At 43.5% G+C, this 24,385-nt stretch overlaps 1 protein-coding gene across 1 annotated transcript in view; it reads left to right on the top strand.

Annotated features, from left to right (window-relative positions):
• LOC126195804 (cadherin-related tumor suppressor-like) overlaps nt 1–24,385 on the top strand; it is a 206,818-nt gene that overhangs the window by 117,998 nt on the left and 64,435 nt on the right. Inside the window, exon 5 of the mRNA XM_049934439.1 lies at nt 19,143–20,099. Within this exon, the coding sequence (XP_049790396.1) occupies nt 19,143–20,099 (957 nt within the window). The remainder of the gene's footprint in view (nt 1–19,142; nt 20,100–24,385) is intronic.

Below are 24,385 nucleotides of genomic sequence, written 5' to 3'. Positions count from 1 at the left end.
AATATGGATTGAGAGTATATGGAAGAAAGACGAAAGTAATGAGAAGTAGCAGAAATGAGAAGTGGAATAGATCCAGCGGACAATTGAGGACGTGGGTTGCAAGTACTACTCTGAGATGAAGAGGTTGGCACACAAGAGAGAAATTCGTGGCGGGCGGCACCATCAAACCACTTAGAAGACTGATGACTCGAAAAGCAGTAATAAGGTAGTATCCTGCCATATAATAAGAATGTTTGAAGTTATTATGCCAGTAGGTAGGTGTAACAGTATTTGGGGATTAGGAGCAGAATGACGACGTCGGCTCAATCGTAGGCTTGGCTTCATTGGCTGGATACTGGAAAAATGCAGTAAGTCTGCAAAGGTGACGGCTCACAAAACTGTCGTGCTTACCGTGTTAGAATACTTGTCAAATCAGTAAGACACATACGATGTAGGACTAACGATAGAGATCCAAATAACGGCAGCAGAAATGGTCGCAGGTGTGTTTAACTCTCGAGTGGGCGACACGAAAATGTTCAAAACCCTAATTGGGAGATGCTCTAAGATGGATGCCAACTCTACTGCGAAAGCTCGGGTAGAGAGTTGGAAGAGGCGGTATTAGGTGAGGAATGTGAGCTGCCGGCAGCGGCCACGGAGGCCGCGCCGGGCTCGTTACGCGCGGCCGGAGGCGCGTGGACGGTCGTTCTTCGCGCGCACCGTCCCTCTGCCGTGGAGCGCCGGCAAGCCGCGGGCAACCAGCGCTGCCAGCGCGTAGCAGCGGAGCGTTGCGGCTCTTGTGACACGACGGCTTCCTCCTGGGGAAGATGATGATGGTGTTTGGTTTGAGGGATGCTCAACTGCGCGCTCATCAGAGCACGCTCCAATCTAGCAACTGTCACGAATGATAATGATGATGATGATGAAATGATGGGGACAACACAAACAGCCAGTCCCCGGCCGGGGCTCGTACCCGGACCCCGTGGTACAGAGGTGGTGACGCCAGCCACTGGACCACGAGCTGCATACCGTCCTTGGGACGGCGCTCGAGCACCGGCCCTTTTACAGCTTCTTTTTGCTTGGCGTGACGTGCAATGTCCGCGTTTCATCCTCACTCCGCTATTACGCGATTCCACAACATTACGGAGTTGTCCTCAGAGCATAATTCACAACATATCCGCACAGATTCCATCAAAAAGTGTTAATTAAACAGTTCATCCCAGAGAAAGTAGGTGTTGACAAATGTGGAAATTATCGAACTATCAGTTAATAACACGCTGTTGCAAAGTACTAACACAAATTCTTTACAGACAAATGGAAAAACTGGTAGAAGACGACCTCGGGGAAGATCAGTCTGGATTCAGTAGAAATGGAACACGCGAGACAATATTGACACTACGACGCATCTTAGAAGATAGGTTAAGTAAATTCAGAGCTACGTTTCAACGTTTATAGACTTAGAGAAAACTTTCGACACAGTTGACTAGAATACTCTCTTCAAATTCTGAAGGTGGCCGGGCTAAAAAGCAGAGAGCGAAAGGGTATTTTCAGTTTGTACAGAGACCAGATGGCAGTTATAAGAGTCGAGGGGCACGAATGAGAAGCAGTGGTTAAGAAGGGAGTGAGGTAGTGTTGCCGCCTACCCCGACGATATTCAATCTGTATATTGAACAAGCAGTAGAAGAAACAAAACAAAAATTTGGAGTAGGAATTAAAATCATTAGGGAAGAAATAAAAACTTTCAGGTTTGCCGACGACGTCGTAATTCTGTCAGAGACATCAAAGCACCTGGAAGAGCAGTTCATCGGAATGGACAGTGTCTTGAAAGGAGGATATATGATGAAGATCAACTAAAGCAAAACGATGATAACAGAATCTAGTCGAATTAAATCAGGTGATGCTGAGGGAATTGGGTTAGGAAATGAGACACTTAAAGTAGTAAATGAGTTTTCCTATTTGAGAACCAAAGTAACTGATGACGGTCGAAGTAGAGACGATATAAAATGTAGACTCCCTATGGCAAGGAAAGCGTTTCTGAAGAAGAGACATTTTGAACTTCGAATATAGAATTAAGTGTCAGGAAGTCTTTTCTGAAAGTATATGTGTGAAGTGTAGGTATGTATGGAAGTGAAACACGGACGATAACTAGTTTAGATAAGAAGAGAATTCGAAATGTTGTGGTACAGAAGAATGCTGAAGATTAGATGGGTAGTCCACATAACTAAAGAGGACATACTGAACAGAATTGGAGAAGAAGAATTTGTGGCACAACTTGACTAGAAGAAAGGTTCGGTTGGTAGGAAACATTCTGAGGCATCAAGGGATCACCAATTTAGTACGGGAGAGGGGGGGGGGGGAGCGTGAAGGGTAAAAATCGTAGAGGGAGACCAAGAGACCAAGAGATAAATACACTAAGCAGATTCAGAAGGATGTAGGTTGCAGTAGTTACTCGGAGATGAAGAAGCTTGCACAGGATAGGGTAGCACGGAGAGATGCATCAAACCAGTCTCTGGACTGAGCACAACAACAACAACAATTAGTTCCTGCTGATTAGAAACGTCCGTATTAAAATGCTGAAAATGCTATTTTCACTAAAGTTCAGTTGAGGTTTCTTTCACTTTCAAAGAGTATCTGTGATAACCGACGAAATAATTTTGGTACCGGTTATTCGCAATGCACCGATTCATCGTTTAGTAGCTTTTCTAAACCTTAATTGGTTGAAACCATCAATTTGAGTTAATTATTAATCCAGGATACAAATATATTTCGGATGAATCAATTCTGTCTTGGACAGCCTACGCACTTGCACTCTTTTTTGCAAGTCTTGTTACTTGATGAAAACTGTACTATACTATTATACTCTCGTAGTGTAGAGACACTTCCAGTCTTTTCTCAGAGTTCCAGTGTATAATATGAATATACTCGTACTATGAAAATTCACTTTTACTGAGACAAGTTACAGCTACAGTAATGTTGTATTGTTATTTTAATTACAACATGACGAAGGTAAAACTGTGACTAACTACCCATATCAAATACATGGCAGCAACTGATCTCGAATTCAGATCAAATAATACCTGAAACTTCCTGGCAGATTAAAACTGTATGCCGGACCGAGACTCGAACTCGGGACCTTTGCCTTTCGCGGGCAAGGTTCACAGAGCTTCTGTAAAGTTTGGAAGGTAGGAGACGAGGTACTGGCAGAAGTAAAGCTGTGAGGAGGGGGCGTGAGTCGTGCTGGGGTAGCTCAGTTGGCTGCTGGCACGGTAGCTCAGCGTGTTCGGTTAGAGGGTTAGCAGCCCTCTGTAATAAAAAAGAACTGAGTTAATGGATAAACGACGAACTGAAACGGGTGTCTTGCGACGTCCGCCACGAGCAGATGCAACGAACTAAAACGAACAAAATGAGATTAAAAAAAAAAAGTTGGTAGAGCACTTGCCCGCGAAAGGCAAAGGTCCCGAGTTCGAGTCTCGGTCCGGCACACAGTTTTAATTTGCCAGGAAGTTTCATTCCAGCGCACACTTCGCTGCAGAGTGAAAATCTCATTCTGCAAATAATACTTTTTTTTTACAATTAATGAGTAACATGTAGCCATACCGCAAATTCGACTTCCTTGCGATTCCAGACTCACACTCACAGGCACCTTAGACTCGTCGGATCGTCTGTACTTTAGACCGGATGGACGTCGCTCGGCTGTGTCGCTCGGTGAACCGTGAAACAGAAAAACACAAAGCGACAACATTAGCGTGCTCCAGAAACGCTAAAAACACGAGTGTTGTTGTTCACTATTATGACGCTACGCCGTGGACAAGGTGAACTCAAGTTAATCGTCGGATGTTTTTACTGGTCACCTGGTTCCCCCATAACAGTTGTGCAGGCATTCAAAGAAACTCTACGGCCAGTAGCGTGGAAAAGACCCGAAGTAGTTCCGAACACGTTTTCCGATACCTGTCTTGAACAGCTAGTTCAACAATGCACACACAATTGAACGTTTTAGACCTTGCTGCTACAGATAGGCCTCGCCTTACCGACACTCTCAGTACAGGCACAGCGATTAGTGATCATGATGTCTTCGCAGCGATGATGGTTACCAAAGTTAATAAATTGTTGTTACTGCGTGCTCTGGGGCTAGCGTCCTTGGTTAGTTCAAATGGTTCAAATGGCTCTGAGCACTATGGGACTCAACATCTTAGGTCATAAGTCCCCTAGAACTTAGAACTACTTAAACCTAACTAACCTAAGGACATCACACACACCCATGCCCGAGGCAGGATTCGAACCTGCGACCGTAGCAGTCGCGCGGTTCCGGACTGCGCGCCTAGAACCACGAGACCACCGCGGCCGGCTCCTTGGTTAGTAACCAAAACATTCTGCGTCCCGATGTAGAAAACCACAGCTTAAATTTTAAGTAAACATCATCAGCAATGGTGACCGACGACTTCCGACGTAAGGAGTCACCCTCGTTCTGCCAATGCCATTGTTAAAAAGGTCGGAGGAATGGACTGAGGTTCAGCCCACTTCCTTGCCCCTGGGGTGGGAAAATGCCTCGAAAAGGAGCAAGAATCAGCAATGATGACGACACGAGGAAGCAGGAGGTAATGTAAATCACTGCATTAAGCACACGTACTGTTTATCCACAGAACACGTGGCCTGTCAGTGAAAAATTGTCGTGGGGACCCCTCCATTCGTAAAGGACTCCGGATTAATTTCCCATTGAGATCTCCAGGAGGGGACTGCCAATGGGGAGGTGACCACGAGAAAGGATCGAATAATCAATGAAGGGATAACATTCTACGTGTCGGAGATTGGAATGTCAGATGTCTGAACGTAGGAGGAAAACAAGAATATCTCAAAAGAGAAATGCAAACGCTCAGTCTCTAGATATGGTGGAGGTCAGTCAAGTGAAATCGAAAGGAGACAAGGATTTCTGGTCAGAGGAATATAGGGTAAGATCAGCAGCAGCTATAGGGTAAGATCAGCAGCAGCAGAAAATGGTGTAATGGGAGTGCGATTTGATGAGAATGGGGAGGTAGGGCAGAGTGAACAGTTCAGTGATAGGGCTGTTCTCATCAGGTCCGGCGGCAAATCAACGCCGACAACGGTAGTTCAGGTATGCATGCGGACGTCGCAAGCAGACGAAGCAGAGACGGAGAAATCATAAGAGGACCCTGAACGGCTAATTCAGTACGTAAAGGAAGATGAAAATAAATAGTCATGGGGAACACAGTAGTAGGGAAAGGAATAAAAGTATGGGTTACAGGAGAGTATTGGCTTGGTGCTTTGAGTAAGAGAGGAGAACGACGAATTGAGTTCTGCAATAAATTTCAGGTGATAATAGCGAATACTCTTCAACAATCACAAGAGATGAGGTATACTTGGAAACGACCCGTACAGACGAGTAGAGTCCAGCTTGTCTACATCATGTCAGATTCCGAAAGTACATATTGGAATGTGAGGCATACCCATGTGCAGATATAGGCCCAGATGACAATTTAGTAATGGTGAAGAGAAAACTGAAGTTTAATTGAGTCGTCTGAAAGAATCACTGTGGAAGGAAACGTGATACTGAAGTACTGAGGTATGAGGCACTGGCACGTTGCGGATATTAAGTGAGGAAATGCTGCAGTAGGCAGTTCAATTTAAGAAGAGTGGACGTCTCTGAAAAGAGCAATCACAGATGTTGCACAGACAAATATAGATATCCTGCTAAGAAACCTTGGATAACAGAAGCTATGTTTCAATTGATCGACGACAGAAGGATGTACCAAAATGTTCAGAGAAGGCCGGCCGGAGTGGCCGTGCGATTCTAGGCGCTACAGTCTGGAGCCGAGCGACCTCTCCGGTCGCAGGTTCGAATCCTGCCTCGGGCATGGATGTGTGTGATGTCCTTAGGTTAGTTAGGTTTAATTAGGCGACTGATGACCTCAGAAGTTAAGTCGCATAGTGTTCAGAGCCATTTGAACTTTTTTTTTTGTTCAGAGAAAGACAGTAGCAGAACAGTATAAAACACCTAGGAATGAAATAAACAGTTAATGCAGGACAGATATGGCGAAATGGTTCCAGGAAAAATATGAACAAATAGAAAAAGAAATGATCGTCGGAATAATTGAACCAGTATACAGAAAAGCGAAAACAACTTTTCGTGAAATTAAAAACAATGGCGGTAACATTGAGAGACAGGAGTTCCACTGTTAAATGCAGATGTGGCAACATATGAAAATGTGTTTCACATACCGCTACTAGTCACAAAATTTGTTGAATACTAAAGTATATATTTAGTGACATGTTTCGCGAAATTTAGCTGCAGGGCAGTTTCAAAATGGCGTCTATAGGTGATGTACGTTACAAGCCAAGTGCCGTCATTGAATTTCTCACTGCAGAGAAAGAACCGGTGGGGAACATTCACAAAGGCTGGTGCATAGTCTATGGAGCATCTGCTGTCGACAGAAGTACAGTTAGTCGCTGGGCACGGAGGGTGAAGTAAGCAGAAGACGGTTCGGCGGAGCTCCACGATTTGCAGCGGTCGGGGAGACCTCTACGGCTGTCACACCCCACGTGTTGCAGCGAGCTGATGTTGTCTTTCGCGAGGACAGATTAAAGGATGCCATTCTTGGAAGATATTTTGAGGACGATGAAGAGGAGATTCACACAGTGAAATACTGGCACCACCATCAGGACAAGGATTGGTACCGACAGGGCGTACACGCCCTTGTTCCGCGCTGGAGGAAGACTATAGAACGGAATGAAGATTACATGGAAAAATATGACGTGTAGATAAAACACCATTCTTTCGTGTGTATAATTCTCATTATATTCAACTAGGAATTGTTGAAGAAAAAATGCGTTGCATTACTTTCTGGGCAGCCCTTGTAGTATGAGGCGATGTCACTTTGTTTATTGGTCTGCTGTTCACATGAAAATTTTTGTAAAACACACACTTTTCGTGGCGTGGCGTTCTCATGTGCTGAGGCATGGCTATATCCACGGCTGTCTCGGATTTCTTCGCCACTGTTCGGAAACTTCACAAGGGTCAGTTTATAACACTATAACACAAAACAAAATCAACAACGTAGGCAAGAAAATGACGGTCAAAACAAGGTCAGTTTCGATTTGAGTATCGATATGTCGATCCTGGTATTGTCAGGAGCACTGTCTTCTGCACCTCTTGCAGTCGTATTACTCATGTTCGTTGGCGTAATATGAGCGACTGTGACAATTTTGTAATACAAATGACACTATAAAAGCTTTTTATTTTAGGAATTACAAAGATATTTCCGGGGTCTACACTCATGTATAACCTTAATGTCATGTATTTACTATTTTCAGGATACTGAATTGAAATTCATGAAGTAGTGTGAATTTTTGAGCTCTATCATTTCATTTTGCCACTTCTGACGCACAAGATATTGTACCTTGTATTTCTTAAGTAAGAAACTTTTACAGACCCGAAAATTTCACCAACATGAATTACAAACATAGCTCTTGGCCTAATTAAAATCAAGTGCAGACATTTGACATACTTATCATTTCATTTTGCCATTTCTGACGCACAAGATATTGTACCTTGTATTTCTTAAGTAAGAAACTTTTACAGACCCGAAAATTTCACCAACATGAATTACAAACATAGCTCTTGACCTAATTAAAATTAAGTGCAGACATTTGACATACTTATTGGCGCTAAAGAGATCTATAGCGGGCGAGAATATGAGGCATTTACGTGATTCTTCTAGAAGATACGGAGTTTAAAGAGATTTTCTGTGGTCGCCCAGAGCAGTGCCGGCACACGGTACTCATCGTATTTCCTCACCTTAAACGTCAGTTCACAACTAGTTTAGACCACAGGAAATATCTGTATATTATACTCCTCTTGGCAAGAACTTTTGAACACTGTTCGAATAATTACCTGATTAGAAATTAAAAAAAAAGTTACTATCGCATTTTGGGAGTTAGAAACCGCGTGGAATATTAATACTACAGTAAATACCCACCACTTGTATCTAGAAATATCCACAAGGTCTTCCGCTCGTCATCACAGCCGTCATTCTCGCTTCTGTTTCACTTCTCGGCTGGGCGGCTTCGGCGCTGCCACGGGCATCTGTCTTGTCTGCCTTTGGACCGCGCCTAGCTGCCCCCTCCCCGTTCTATCGCGACGCAGCCCTGCGAGAGGCGCAGTACATCCAAAGCGAGCCAATGTGTCGAGGTGCACTTTTTGCACACGGTGTGGCGAAATTTCTTAGGTACGAAAGAATTTTATAGCTCTCGAATTATGACACCGTCATTTGTTATGCAACCATATCCTTTTTTCTGTGACACTGAAAAGAGCGTTCAAAGGGGCCTGCATAGCTTGTGTAGAACTTGATCCAGTAACAGTGAAACAGCAACACCGCAAACCACTGACTCGCCGGCAGAACTTTTTCGTAAACCTTTGCCCTAGCGTACTAGATGTAATCGACACTCAACTCAGGTTTGTCCTATGCGTTCTGCTACTGTAGCAGCGTATTCTAAACAATCTTGGCAACATCTGGCCGGACAGTGTTCTGCAACAGAATGTTGCTAATGTTGGTTCGAGAACGCTGCACGACGTTTCTTCTTCTTAAGCTCCGATGAAAGAAATTCGTGGCCGTAGATTTATTTCGGGTGAAAGATGCACGCCTGAGTACAGTCATGAAATAATAAAGGCTTTACTTGATGTTTTACATCAGTCTCGTTTTAATTTAGCTGCCCCTAATAATTATTTAAATACAAATCATGTTTTAATATGCTTCATTTCTAAATCGGACTGAAAAGTTTAAAATAATTTTTCCCAACACAATATGGATAATCATGAAAATTTGTGGTTGTGAATTTTTAATAGCTATGGAAAAAACTGTAAGATTTCAAACGAAAAACGGGGGCGAATGCAACAGACAATATTAAGGATGTCCACTATCCATCATCGATTACGTATTGTATACACCCTACGTTTTTAGTTATAATTTTACAAGTATTTTTATAGTTATAAAAAATACACAGTCACAAATTCCCTGGACTATCTGTATGGGGCAAACAAATTATTTTATAGTGCTTAGTCCGATTTAAAGACCTGGCACATTAAAAATTAATTTTTATTTAAATAGTTCTTTTCTGATTTTGTCTTGTGTGCGTCAAATTTTTCAATCGATATCAAACATTTTGATGAGATCACACCAGAAGAGACATGTGGTAAACTCTAGATTTACTTCAGTTTCTTTACACCTCAGTCAACCAACGCAAGGAAGCAATTCCTCTCGCGCGAATCTCGCTAAAATACCTTGACACTGATTTTTTGCGATTTGTTTGTCACTGATTTTTTGGGTGGGAAGAATTAATTAGAACTTAATCAAATTTAGACATCATTCATATTTGTAACAGTTTTTGTGAATTTCGTTGAATAATTTCAGCCATAAATAAAAGACTTACTCTGTGATGTCTACTGAAGGTTGTGAGTATAGTTCTCCAACGGCGTGCAGTGTAGCCATTCCGATTTTCATCTGAAAACCAAAAGGGTTTGATTTTACATTAATAACTTATTTTCTGAGAATATGAACCTCAATGCTGGTGAAAATAGTGAAAATTAGAAATTTTGCAGGCGTTGGAAGAATTTACTTCGACCCTCACCATTTTTTCTCTAATTATGCAAAGAAAAATAGCCTTAAAATCATGATATCGTCTCACAAGATGGTTCAAATAATTCGTAATTTTATAAAGAATCATACTATCAATTTTCATAATGATCGGTTCTATACTTTTTGAATTAGACTGCAAGCAACTGTGAAAAAAGTGATTTCGAGATAAACGCGTTTGAAAAATAAATTCTCGGAAACTTGAAATTCTAGGAAGTTAACAATAATGTAAAATGTTTACCGGTTAATATGTGATTCCAGCACCATATAGTAATCCTTCTTCTTGCTCATAGGCTTAGTTTTACGCTTGCAGCAGTAATTTCCGAGCTTTCTTCGATTCTAATGAACTACGCCGATTCTGTCAGCTCATGCGCTGGTTGTCCATTTGTTCGGTATAATTGAAGCTTTGCCTGCCTACTGCAATTCCTGCCTCGTTCATGGCCATCAGAAGGGATGAATTTCCTTCATTGAGTAAGCCCGTTGCTAAATACGGTGCCATTTCATCGACTTTTAGTCCACAGTGCAAGTGTTTAGGAGCTCATCGCCAAATAGTGGAATTAAAACTTTCATTTGCATTTCGTGTGCGGCCACCTAAACATATGTCCAGTAACTCATCCCTTTAGAAATCTTCATATATTAGAAGAATTTCCTTTGGTACGTCAGGGTTCAATGAAGTAGGGTGCGGTTCGTGCCCCATTCCAAGGGTTGTTCATTTCTGCCCCTCGCACCAGCTGTCTTCTCCCTCTGGGCAATACTCGTGTCGAGGTTTTTCATCCGTGGAAATCATATGATAGTATGTCGCCATAATTGCTTTTTTTCATGTCTTGCACACTATCTATATGCCTTCGAATCGCTGAGCCTTTTCACTAATGACTCTGTGGGTTTGCCTTTTGCCCCAAGCTTTTTAATTTTTCGAATGTTTCGTAGTCGAATCCCCATTCTCTTCTGGACGTGAGTTATACATTCACTTTTTAAAACTTGATGATTCTATGCTCATAAAATATAAACGAATGCGAATTTTTCTATGAAATTTTGACAGCGTGTTCTTGGATAGTTAAGCTAACGATTTATTCAATAAAAAAATCGGATTTTTTGAACCTTATAATGTCCCCCCCCCCTTGAATATGCGAGTGCGATCAACCCATTAACACTTTCATGGCAATGAGTTTTAAAGTCTATTACATTTGTCTAAAAAGTGTCTACGAAAACTGAAAAGTCATGCTGCATTTGTATGAAAGCTTTTTTCCACACTTCTGACGTATTGCTTATAAAATGTGGGCAAATCAGTGTTCGCAGCATGCACTGCTAGTTACTCTAAAATCCAAGTTCTCTGAGAGAAGTGGGTAAAAACTTGGTCTGTCGACATGTAATGAACGCACTTCCATCACCTCATCGTTGGCCCATACGTTATTAACGAGTCTCTAAATAACCATTGCTAACTACAGCTGTCAACACATTTGCTACCTCAGTTATTGGAAGACCTCCCACCGGAGTTAGGGCTATCCGTGTGGTAGCAACACACGGATAGTCCTCCCATTCGGTACAGATAATTACAGATCACATTAAGAGAACATCTCTCGATGGTTGAGTGGTAAACGCGAGAGTGCTACGCAGACCCGCAACAGAGTTCCGTAGCAGACGCAACAAGAGAGGCGTTCCGCATCACGGAGAGCCAGCAAGAGTCGGGCAACATATGGCCACGGCCGCGGCCACGGCCAGTCCAATGAAAACGAGACAGGTGGGAAGAAATTAAGGAAACTGCTTGTTATTTTAGAAGTAATCGCCATAACTGTTAACACATTTATCCCACTGTGAGACGAGACGCTTAATGCCTTCAATGAAAAAACGTTTGCGGTTGCCTATGGAATCACGATTGTGGCCAGGCGCGAACCTCTTCGTCCACAGCAAATCGACGGTCACAAATGTCTTTCTTCGGGGGTGCAAAAATATGAAAAGCGCGTGGGGTAGTGATGGCGAATGCCTGTGTAAGGGCGTAGGCGAAACGGCCTTGCCACCATATGGGCGGCCATTATCCTGCAACGGAATGACGCGGTCCATCAATATTTCTGCGTGTTGAAACGTGACAGCGTGCTTCAATTAACGCACGGTGGTATACGGACACTGCGAAAATTGAAGCACGCCATCAATTTCCAGCGCCCAGGAATGTTGGTGGACTGCGTCAGTCTGTTGCAGGATAATGCCTGCCTATATCTTGCCAAAGTTATTTAGAGTAAGCTGCACAAGTTTCACCGGGAAGCTCTCACACATCCCCCGCTACGTTCCCTATCTCTCTCCGTGCGATTTCCGTATTTTTGGAGTCCCGAAGAAAGACATTTTTCGCCGTCGATTTGTTTGGACAAAGAGGTACTGTCATGATACAGTAGGTAACCGCAAATATTATTCCATGAAGGAATTGCCTCACAGTGCAATGAATGTACCACGGCCTTCTGAAACGTAATGTCTACGAATTTTTTTTTTTTTTATCTCAGAACTCTTATAGCTTTTCTAGATAAGACAAACTTAACATTCTATAAGTTTATTCTTCATGCCCACATACTTATTTCTCAATGGAGTAACCCTGGCCACCAACACATTTCTCCCAACGATAGACCACTTTGTCGACACATTCGCCGCAGAATGCTTGACTTGGTTGACGGAGTCGCAACCTCTCCTCTGTTTGCACTCCTTCATCACTATGGATGTGAAGTCCTCGAAGATGTTCTTAAAGTCTTGGAAACAGATGAAAATCGGACTGGGCGAAATCGGAACTGTATGGAGGATGATCGATGGCAGTGAACAAAAGGCGGCGGTTCGCTGCAGATGCCGCAGGGGTCCTGCGTGGCCTGGCGTTGTCGTCTGTGGACCAACCCTTCCATCACGAAACACAATCTGGCCTGTAGCGCGCTCTTTCTCAAGCACCGACGTACCTATTCTACTCACCGAATGTTGCATGTTACACGCTACATTTCGGAGGTGTTGGCGGCAGAGGGCTACAAATACGTAGACGTGAAGAATAAAGATGTAGTGTCATAGTCTTCTTCTTCGGTTATCAACCCACAGGTTGGTTGGCAGCAGCACGCCATTCCGTTCTTTTGTCAACTTTCTTCTTCATATCTGCATAGGTCTGGCACCCGATGTCATTTATTACTTGTTGAATGTAGCTTAATCTAGGTCGTCCTCGGCGAGTTCTTCCTTCAATGATTCCTTCTAATATTCTCTTAATGAAATTGTTATGCCGTAAAATGTGACCTATGAAGGTTATTCTTCTTTTCTGTATATTTCGCCAAAGAGATCTGTTTTCTTTCACTCTTCTGAGGACATCTTCGTTTGTAGCCTTGTCTCGCCAGCTGATTTTTTCCATTCTCCGGTAGCACCACATTTCGAATGCCTCTAATCTTCTCTTTTCTTCTTTTCCACTAGTCCAAGTTTCACATCCGTAAAGGGCTGTACTCCACACATAGGTTTTCATGACTCTCTTTCTTACGTCTAAACTAACATTTCTACTCGTCAGTAAGTTTCTTTTTCCATTGAATGCTATTTTGGCAAGTTGTATTCTGTTTTTAATGTCACTTTTGCTCCTTCCATCTGCTGTTATTTTGCTACCTAAGTAGTTAAATTCTGTAACCTGCCCTAGTTTCTCTCCCTTTATTGTTATTCGTATGGGTTCATTGTAGTTCAGGGCGCCACTCACCATCACTTTAGTCTTTTTCTTATTTATTTTCATTCCATACTGTTCTTTTAAGGTGTTTTCCATTTCATTGAGTGCGGCTTCTAAATCTTCTTTCCTTTCTGTAATTATGGCGATATCATCTGCATATCGCAACATATCTATTTTCATTCCGTTAAGTTTTATTCCTACTTCAATATTCTCTCTTATTTTATCTATTGCTTCTTGGATATATGCGTTGAAAATTACTGGAGATAGTGGGCATCCCTGTCTCACTCCTTTCCTTATTCTTGCTGTTTCTTCTTTGTTTTCCTTCTTAACTAAGGCTGTTTCATTTTGGTATATTTTAAAGATTATCCTTCTATCATTATATTTCAGACCAGCCTTCTTCAGAATTCTAAACATTTCTGGCCATACAACATTGTCAAATGCCTTTTCGAGGTCTACGAAGGCTATAAATACTTGTTTGTTTTTGGAAATTTGTTTCTCAATTATTAGTCTTAAAGATAAGATTGCTTCCCTCGTCCCTACACCGCTTCTAAAACCGAATTGGTCTTCACTTAGAGTGCTATTCAATTGGTTTTCAACTCTTTTCAAAATTATTCTTATTAGAATTTTTGATGCGTGTGAAAGAAGACTGAGTGTTCGATGGTTTTCACAGTCCATAGTAGATGCTTTCTTAGGTATGGGGAATATGATGCATTTCTGATAGTCTTCAGGAACTTCACCTGTTTTGTATATTTTCTGTATGAGTTGCAGTAATGTAGCTTTCATTTTGTCTCCTGATTTCTTAATTAGTTCAGAAGGTATATCATCAACACCTGCCGCTTTCTTATCTGGTAGTTCTTTTAGTGCTTTTTCAAATTCATCTTTCAGAATTGTGTCCCCTAGTTCTTCTTTCTCTACTTCTTCGCTTAATTCTATCATATTATCTGTTAGAGGGTCTCCTTGATATAGCTCTTCAATGTATTCTTGCCATCTCTTCAGCGTGTCATATCCAAATAGTACCTTGCCCTCTTTGTTCTTTATAGTTCCTGAAGATTTTACTTTCCGTTTAGCAAAGTTTTGTTTTATTGTTCTGTAGGCCAAGTCAGTTTTTCCTTTAACCATGTTTTCCTCCACCTCTTTACAAATGCTGTTGAGGTAATTTTCTTTTGCTTTCCTAGATTCTCTGTTTATTTGGTTTCTAAGCTTTCTATATTTGTTTTCGCTTTGCTCGTCAGAGGCATTTTTGTATAGTCTTCTTTCTTCCATTAGACAAATTATTTCAGGTGTTATCCACTCTTTCCTGTTTACAGGTTTGGCTTTCCCAATAAATTCTTCTGCTGCTTTATGTATGCCTTCTTTGATTTGTTTCCACTCCTCGTTAGTACTCCCGGGAATAATGTTTGATGCCATCTCATCAGTTTTCCGTGCATAAGGGATCACTAGTTCTTCAGACTTTAGGTTATCTCTGTTCCATACTTTGTTCGTTTTTCTCTCTAATCGCTTGAGTTTGAGTAAGCATTTCATCATTACAAGGTTGTGATCACTATTGATATCCGCAGACGGGTAGCTTCTGCAATCCTTGATTTGGTTTTTAAAACGCGATTTTACTAATATATAGTCGATTTGGTGTCTTCTAGTATCTCCTGGGGCTTTCCACGTGTACCTTCTTCTTTTATGGTGGTTGAAAAGGGAGTTCGCTATGACCAACTTGTTTTTGGCACAAAATTCAATTAGCCGGCTTCCTCTTTCGTTCCTATCTCCTAGACCATATTTCCCTACAATTCCGTCAACTTTCTCTTCTCCAACACTAGCATTCCAATCTCCCATTATAATTAAGTTCTCTTCACCTTTAACATAATTTATAACTTTGTTGATGTCTTCATACACTGTTTCTATTACATCGTCTTCTTCTGCCGATGTCGGCATATAGACTTGTACTATTACCGTGTTCTTTGGTTTGGTTCCAATTTTGACTAGTATTATCCTAGAGTTAAATTGCACATATCCTGTGACTAGATTCCCGAGTTTTCCTTTTAGAATTATTCCAACTCCACCGATTCCAGTTGTTCCTTGGTTAGTACCTGTATGAATGATACGATAATTTCCTGATCTGAAGTCTCCTGGTTCAGGCCATCGCATCTCAGATATTCCTATTATGTCTGTTCCCATTCTGTCCATCTCTAGTTTGAGGTTCTCTAATTTCCCGCATTGGAGGAGTGTTCTTACATTCCATGTTGCTATTTTTAGTGTATTCTTCAACTTTGCCTGACCTTCCATTGTCCCCACCCGGAGATCCGATTGGGGGACTATTACTCCGGATTTATGTTTAACAGAAGATTCTGGCATGGTGCGCTACTGATTCTTGGGATATCTTGAGTGATCTTTAATGGAGTGGTTTCCCGTTGCCTTCTCCATCCTATGCCGTTGACTGTGAAGTTCTTCCGCCTTTAGGAGCAATTTCTCACTCCAAGGACAAGAGAGTGCCCTGCCTCTATCCGCTCATCCGCTCTCTTTGAGACCGTTGGCACTTGATAGGGGGGGTTTCCTTATCCCGGGAAACATTCGGTCGTCAGAGCCTCGTTAGCAATAACAGGGTGTACCGTGCAGCAATCCTTAGCTGCAACTCGGGTAGGTGAGGTTGACATTTGTACAGGAGAGGCTGTTAGAGTCGCTTCACTGTACCTTACGCCCCAGTTTTATATTAATAACATCATAGTATGATGTTATTAATATAAAACTAACTTTATATTAAGTTAACTTAAGTATTCATTAACTAAATAATCTATTCATTGATAATTAAGTTTTTTGTTTCTTTCATTTGCGGAACATTAATCTTCGCTTTTTCTGTATATTTTGGTACATATCATCATTATTTCTCATTTTTCAACCATCTCTGTTTCTTATCGCAGTCGTTATTTTTCTAGAAGTCCATCTTTGAAGTATCTGTATTTTTTGCTGCTTATAGTTCAACGTTCCATGGATATAACAACTACTCTGGTCTTACCGTTGTGGTGCCTGATAGTGTTTTACTTTTGCATCTCTGGAGTTTCATTTTTACTAATATACGTGTACTGCACAGTTTTCTCGTCCATTCTACATCTACATCTACATTTACATATACATTTATACTCCGCAAGCCACCCAACGGTGTGTGGTGGAAGGCACTTTACATCTCACTGTCATTACCTCGCCGGCCGGGGTGACCGATCGGTTCTAGGCGCTACAGTCTGGAACAGCGCGACCGCTACGGTTGCAGGTTCGGATCCTGCCTCGGGCATGGATGTGTGTGATGTCCTTAGGTTAGTTAGGTTTAAGTAGTTCTAAGTCCTAGGGGACTGATGACCTCAGACGTGAAGTCCCATAGTGCTCAGAGCTCTACCTCCTCCGTCAACCCGATCTGGTACGGATCCCACACTGATGAGCAATACTCAAGTATAGGTCGAACGAGTGTTTTGTAAGCGACCTCCTTTGTTGATGGACTACATTTTCTAAGCACTCTCCCAATCAATCTGAACCTGGCACCCGCCTTACCAACAATTAATTTTATATGATCATTCCACTTCAAATCGTTCCGCACGCATACTCCAAGCTATTTTACAGAAGTAACTGCTAGCAGTGTTTGTTCCGCTATCATATAATCATACAATAAAGGATTCTTCTTTCTATGTATTCGAAATATATTACAGTTGTCTATGTTAAGGGTCAGTTGGCACTCCCTGCACCAAGTGCCTATCCGCTGCGGATCTTCCTGCATTTCGCTGCAATTTTCTAATGCTGCAACTTGTGGTTTGTGCAAGATATTTATATTTACTAATTCGCTGTAGTTTACCTATTTGTGTTTCTATGTATTTTGGTGGATGTTTTATATTTGTCATGGATTTTGTCTTTTAGCTAGAAGCTACGAAAGTATTTCTACTGGCTGTTCTTTCCAGAAGGTTTATTTTTGTAACTACGTTTCTCATATTTTCTAAAGTTATTGGAAAATCGTTTATAGACGCCAGGGACTAACTGTACATTAATTCCATTTGATCTCCTTCCAAGAATTTAAGTTTTGTGATTTTTTTTATCTAAGTATTCCTGATTCTAACCTCCGTTTTTTTCTTAAAAAATCATGGTTAACCATCGCAATACCAAAGGGGGGGAGGGGGGGGGTTGGAATACTTTATGCCCGCCTCTTGAAAATATTTAATGTAGCCAGGGAGTGCATATTTTTAAATTTTGAAAAAAATATTTATTATTCTTAATGAAGTCTTCTTCCAGATTCCAAAAGTGTTTCAAATTTTTCAGTTAAATTTAATCCAAAAAGTTAAGTCGTAGTACTAGATGTGAATTTTCACACTGAACATCATATTAATTATTTTTAGTCTCAGGAGCCCACTTACACATGAGTATACATGTAAAAAGGATGTTGTGAGTAAAAGTAAACAATTTTTAACGAAATTTGTATTTTTTTTACAATTTTTCTGTGCTGGTCTTAAGGTACCTCTCCTTGCAGGTATGTGTTAATGAAAGTGTGTTCGTATTATTAACAGTGTGCTAAGAGATATTTTCAGGCCCTGGACCTTAGTTATACATCGGTGCCTCTTTAAAAATTACACTGTTAATACAATTCACCAACGATTAACAAATTTTGTGTTACCTAATTTTTTAGAGTGGGCATAGAGTACCCCCTCCCTCGGTATTGCGAGTGTTAAACAGTAAATATGATAAGCCATCTGCTTGTTTAACATCAGTTGTTACCAGGTATACAAGTATGAAACCGGAATTTCCCTGTAGGTGGTGCTGGCCGTCAGTGTAGGGTCCGTGAGACGGCGTCTGCAGCGCCATCTGCTTCCTGTGACGGCTGACGACGAATGTCAGCACACAGTAACCCAAGTTCCGTTCATCGGTATCTGTTTCAAAGCCGTAAACATGTCGAGGTTTGTGTCTACGAACTACGATTTGCGAACAGCACTGGTTTTCTATTATCAATCGAAGAAAACTGCTGCAGAATCGCATGGAATGGCTGTCGAAGCTTTCGGCGAACATGCTCTTGGGAAAACACAGAGTTTCGAGTGGATTTTGACGTGAGAAACGACGAGCGCGACAAACGACCGAAAACGTTCGAAGACAAATAATTGCAGGCCTTATTAGATGAATATGATGCTCAGCCTCAATTGGAACTCGCAGAACAATTGAATCTGACTCAGAAAGCCGTTCCTCTTCGGTCGAAAGCTGTGGCAAAGGTGTAAAAAGTGAGAAATGGGTTCCGTACGAACTGAATTAAAGACAGCAAGCAAACGGAAAGACGACTTGTGAAATGCTGCTCGCCAGATACAAATAGAAGTTTCTCCATGGAATAGCGACAGGTGATGAGAAATGGGCACACTTTGAGAATCCTAAGCGTCGCAAATCGTGGGTGATTCCAGGCAAACCGTCGACATCCAAATCGGTAGGGAAAGAAGACAATGCTGTGTGTTTGGTGGCATAAGAAAGGCATAATCTAATATGAGCTGCCAAAACGTGGTGAAACTGTTAACACTGATCGCTACCGACAGCAAATGATCGACTTAAATCGAGCGTTACGTGAAAAACGACCGGAATATCGAAAAAGGCACGATAACGCTCCATCGCACACAGCAAAATGGCTCGCTGACTGGTTCGCTTCAAAAGAAGAACTGCTTTTAGGCGTAGCATTCGTAGCGTGCCAGAGAGGTGGGAGAAATGTATAAATAGCAATGGAGATTGTTTCGAGTAAAATATTGTTTATCAGTTTCAAACAATAGGCGTGTAATTATTGCGAGCAGATTCCGGTTTCATACTTGTGCACCTGGATCTTGCGGCGCGACTTAAGCCGTGTGTACGTGTGTGCGTGCGTGCTCGTGCAGGTGACGGCGACGGACAGCGACGTGGGCGACAACGCGCGCATCGCCTACTACCTGTCGGACGGCGAGCGGCAGTTCGCGGTGGACGCGGAGACGGGCGACATCACGACGGCAGAGCGGCTCGACTGCCCGCAGCAGTCGTGCGCCAGCGCGCGCCCCGGCGGGCTCGGCGGCTGCCCCAAGAGCTGCGTGTTCACGGTGTTGGCCCGCGACCACGGCAGCCCGCGCCAGGACGGCCGCACCTACGTCACCGTCAACCTGCTCGACGCCAACGACCACGACCCGGTCATCAAGTTCCGCTACTTCCCGTCCACGTCGGGCTTCGCGACCGTCGACGAGAACGCGGCCAACGGCTCGGTGGTGGCCGCCGTGTCGGTCGTGGACCAGGACGAGGGCCCCAACGGCGAGACGACGGTGGAGATCCGCGCCGGCAACGAGCTGGGCCACTTCCGGCTCGACTGCACGCCCAGCTTCGACATCGTGCGCGTGCACGGCGTGCTGGACCGCGAGCAGGTGAACAAGTACAACCTGACGGTGGTGGCGGCCGACCGCGGCTCGCCGCCGCGCACCGCCACCGCCTTCCTCATCGTGCACGTGAACGATGTCAACGACCACGAGCCGGTGTTCGCCAAGAGCGAGTACTCGGCCGTGCTGAGCGAGCTGGCGCCCGCGGGCAGCTACGTGGCCAGCATCGCCGCCGCCGACGAGGACTCGGGCGTGAACGCGCGCATCTACTACGCGCTCGTGTCGGGCAACGAGCGCGGCTGGTTCGCCATCGACGAGGACTCGGGCCTGGTGACGACGCGCGCGCCGCTCGACCGCGAGGCGCAGGACACGGCCGAGCTGCGCGTGTCGGCGCGCGACGGCGGGCCCAACCCCAAGTGGGCCTACACCCAGCTCAAGGTGGCCATCCTCGACGAGAACGACGAGCGGCCGCGATTCTCGCAGGAGCGCATCGAGGCGAGTACAGCGCACCGCTCTCTCCCCCTCTGTCCACACTGACCACACTCCCGCGGTTCACTGTCACTTTAAAAAAAGCCACTGAGACGTCGCGATTTCCTCGTATTTTTAGAGTACACCGTCGCTGTCAGTATTGCCCTTAGAACGATTTTACCCTTCCTCGATGTCTTACCGTACGTCCAGATTATCGCTGTACATGTACGGTGACAGATGGCATGCCTACGAGCAAAACTCTCAAAGTCACCGTACTCACTTGTGCCTCCCCGTCTCGCAACCGCAACGCTTAACCGACCATTACGGTTACGAGGCGGAGTAACACCGGCCACACTTAAAACAGAATCGAGCCTACAACCTAAAACCACACGCGGTCCGTCAATAACGGCACGAGAAGCGATGCCTTCACTCTTCTCTGTGTAATAGCAGTGTTCAGCTCCACGTTCTCTACAGCCTTATACTCGGTCGCGCGGGAGCGACGACGACAACGATAACGACGCCCCACTGGAAGGAAACACCACCATCGGGACCTGATATTTTAAAGATAAAAAAGCACATTTGCACGATATCGGCCCCTGCAGTCGCCTCCGCGCGAAAATTTTGGCCGTAATCGTGACAGTACATAGTTACCTCGTTTTGACAGCACAGCTTTTGAACTTTGGCGCACTCGGGTTGTTTGTCACTCGCTGTTGTTTGTCATCCGCAGCCCCCTGGCGCCCGGCCACCGAGTTATGCACCGCGGAGTCGCAACCGGATCCCACTTCCTTGCGGGACGTTGCAGGCGAGGCAGCAGGAGCGGAGGAGCGGAGGAGCGGAGGAGCGGGCAGGCGGCCACTTCTCCCCGACGTGTCTCGAGGCCTTGTTCCAAAGCACGTGCCACTCTACCTCAAAAGTAGAGTGTAATATGAGCACGTAATATCTCGACCTCAGACATATGTCTTCGTTCATCCATATTTAAATTGGATCACGGTGGAACATCAGCTGGTATAATTTTGATTAAAAATGGAACTCCTCCAGCTGTACTTAAGATTTCATATTTACTTGGCTACTAGTTTCGACGTTGCGTCAACGACATCTTCAGGCCCTATACAACACACCGTACATAAACCAAACAATGTGAGACATCAGTAGTCCCTGAGCTATTGTACAAAATAAATATATTACAAATATTATATTAAGGATGATTTCATTAAAACTACTTACATTTCGTTCATTTTCATTAAGATGCAATTTACAATGACATTACATGGTACAAACAAGTACAAATGAGGTTATATATACACGGTTATTTCCATTACAGATCAATACCAGACATTTGAATAAAATCGGGGTGTATATATAAGTCTAGGTGGCAAACCGTTGCTCTTAGAGATAATAATATAGGCATGAAACAGTACTAAAATTGTGTTAAAAGCGAATAATAATACTCTAAACCCTTCTTTGTGTGCACAATTTAACTAACGGGAAGGAAAATATGCATTCGCAATCAGACATATGTAAGGTATGATTCCATTGTTTATAAAGTGTGAAAGGTGGAAAGGAGTTACGTTTGGATAACACTGTATCGTCATCACTATAAAGTAACAAAGTGAAACAGGTTACTTAAACAACATCATTCATAACGATACGAAACACAAGTGAGTAGGAAGTGAAAGAATAGCATGGAACACAGTTAATATATTAAAAGGTAGTCACTGGTGTACAATAAATACACATGAGTCAATTCATGAATCTACTCATTCCAACAAAAATTTAAGCTAATATGCCACTAAAATGTACCAGTTCAGTGTCGGTGCCTGATTTATGGCCGTGGCCCAGGTCTAAAATAATCTAATTCTAATAGGTCTGCATTAGTAAAAGAACGATCAAGTACATAACAGTGCTCCAAATAGGGGTAAACAGGGTGTTGTCAGTCAAAACAGTTAGTCACATATGTAAAATACTTGTAGTTTCTGTAATAATTAATTACCGAAGAACAGTACACAGTAAGACATACAAAGTATAACTGTCGTGTTGTTATGGGCCTACGTAATCTAGTCAAGGGTTGACCTAAGTCAACAACAATCACTGAAACGCCCAATCACCCACTTACTTGCACGACTTAAGTCAAACATTTACATCACTACGCCACAAGTTGTCACTCAGCCATATGTGTTCGGTATGACCTAAACAATATTCTCTTATTTATATTCTGTGGCTACATACACGTCTCAAAATCAGATTAATAAAACCCAAGCGACTGAAGAGTTATTATGAAATGAAGATAACGATTTTCCACTTGCAACTTAGTCTGGCGAATCACTTTCGAGAATTACGTATCTCCAGCAAATGTGCTTCACTTTTACAAAGAAAACCCAAAGGAAATAACGCACAACAGGGAGTTGATAATTAAAGAGCGTTTCGCTATTTCCTTAATGGCACATTGCTTCGAGTCATACATTTACGCTGCGTTTGTGAATCGCAACATAAAAAAAATGTGTAAAGCAGAGAGTGTCGAGCAGCAGTTTCAGGCCAGGAAACGCGCACTTTCACACAGTGGACAAAGCACGCTGCAGAGTCACTGAAATATTTCAAGTCCACTCCGCAGTACTCTGCCTGGCTCCTACCCGGTAAGTTGTCTCTGGACTTGACAACGAATTGTTTTGCAACACACGCGCACGCAGATGCCATTACACTTTTACTAGTAATGGTGCCCGTTGAGCAGCGCAGTCTGAATCTGTCCAGGTACAGGTCTGTGACACCCGCCGCCCCTTCGCCATCTCTGTTTTGATTGCCCTGCGACCACGGCGACATCACGGAAGGACTACACTGGCTTCCTACCCTAAGCGGCGCACTAATACATTTTGTTTCAAGTTTTCTTAATGTAAGACAGTTCCTTATTTCTTTCCAAGCTAGATTTAAGACGGATGGAAGAAACTGATTTTTAGATGGGATTCAAATTTAAAACTAGTGTTTTGGCAGCAGACAGTTCGGGGAATCGAGTTCGTCCACGTCCTGCATCCTGCAGCAGCCGTTTGCATCAGCACACATCGGCACGAAAACGTCGTCGAAATTTCGTGTTAGTGGTGACGCAGGACTGCTCCGTATTGCTTTTGCCTTCTTTTCTAAGCCACCAGCTATACAGACTTACAATTTCCCCCATTGTTATTCGAATTATAGCAGTCTTTCTTTAGTACTGAATTTCTTTCAGTTCATTTCCAGTAAATAATTTCTTCGACCGCATAGCCTCTTTCTGCTTAGGGACTAGGAATGCTGCAAAAAGTTAATTTGGTACAGGATAGAGGTCTGGGGACAAAAGGCTTCACACTGAAGAGCCAAAGAAACCGGTACACATGAGGGGCCCCCGTAAGCACGCAGAAGTGCCGCAGCCCGATGTGGCACGGACTCGACTGATGTCTGAAGTAATGTTGGAGCGGACTGACACCGTGAATCCTGCAGGGCTGTTTATAAATCCGTAAGAGTACGAGAGGGTGGAGATGTCTTCTGAACAGCACGTTGCAAGGCATCCCAGATACGCTCAATAATGTTCTTGTCTGGGGGCTCTGGTGGCCAGCGGAACTAACTCAGAAGACGGCTCCTGGAGCTACTCTGTATCAATTCTGAACGTGTGGGATGTCGCATTGTCCTCCTGGAATTTCCCAAGTCCGTCGGAATGAACAAAGTATATGAATGGATGCAGGTTATCAGACAGGATGCTTGTGTACGTGTCAGCTATCACAGTCGTATCTAGACGTATCAGCGGTCTTATATCACTCCAACTGCACACGCTCCACACCGTTACAGAGCCTCCACCAGCTTGAACAGTCCCCTGATGACATGCAAGGTCCACGGATTCGTGAGGTTGTCTCCGTACCCGTACACGCCCATCGGTTCGATGCAATTAGAAACGAGACTCGTCCGACCAGGCAACATGTCCCAAGTCATCAAGAGTCCAACGTCAGTGTTGACAGGACCAGGCGTGTCGTACAGACATCAACGATACACGAGTGGGCCTCCGGCGCCAAAAGCCCATATCGATGATGTTTCGTCGAATGGTTCGCACGCTGACGCTTGTTGATGGCCCAGCAATGAAATCTGCAGCAATTTGCGAAAGGGCTGCACTTGTGTCACCTCGAGCGATTCGCTTCAACCGTCGCCGGTTCTCTTCTTGCAGGATACTCTTCCGGATGTAGCGATGTCGGAAATTTGACGTTTTACCGGATTACTCGCATTCACGGTACACTCGTGAAATGGTCGTACGAGAAAATCCCCACGCCGACTATAATACCAGATTCAAACGCACTTAAATACTG

The sequence above is a fragment of the Schistocerca nitens genome, chromosome 7, assembly GCF_023898315.1.
Source record: "Schistocerca nitens isolate TAMUIC-IGC-003100 chromosome 7, iqSchNite1.1, whole genome shotgun sequence".
NCBI classification, from domain to species: domain Eukaryota; kingdom Metazoa; phylum Arthropoda; class Insecta; order Orthoptera; family Acrididae; genus Schistocerca; species Schistocerca nitens.
The sequence above is the reverse complement of the archived record's forward strand: the minus strand, read 5'-3'. Positions and strand labels throughout refer to the sequence as shown.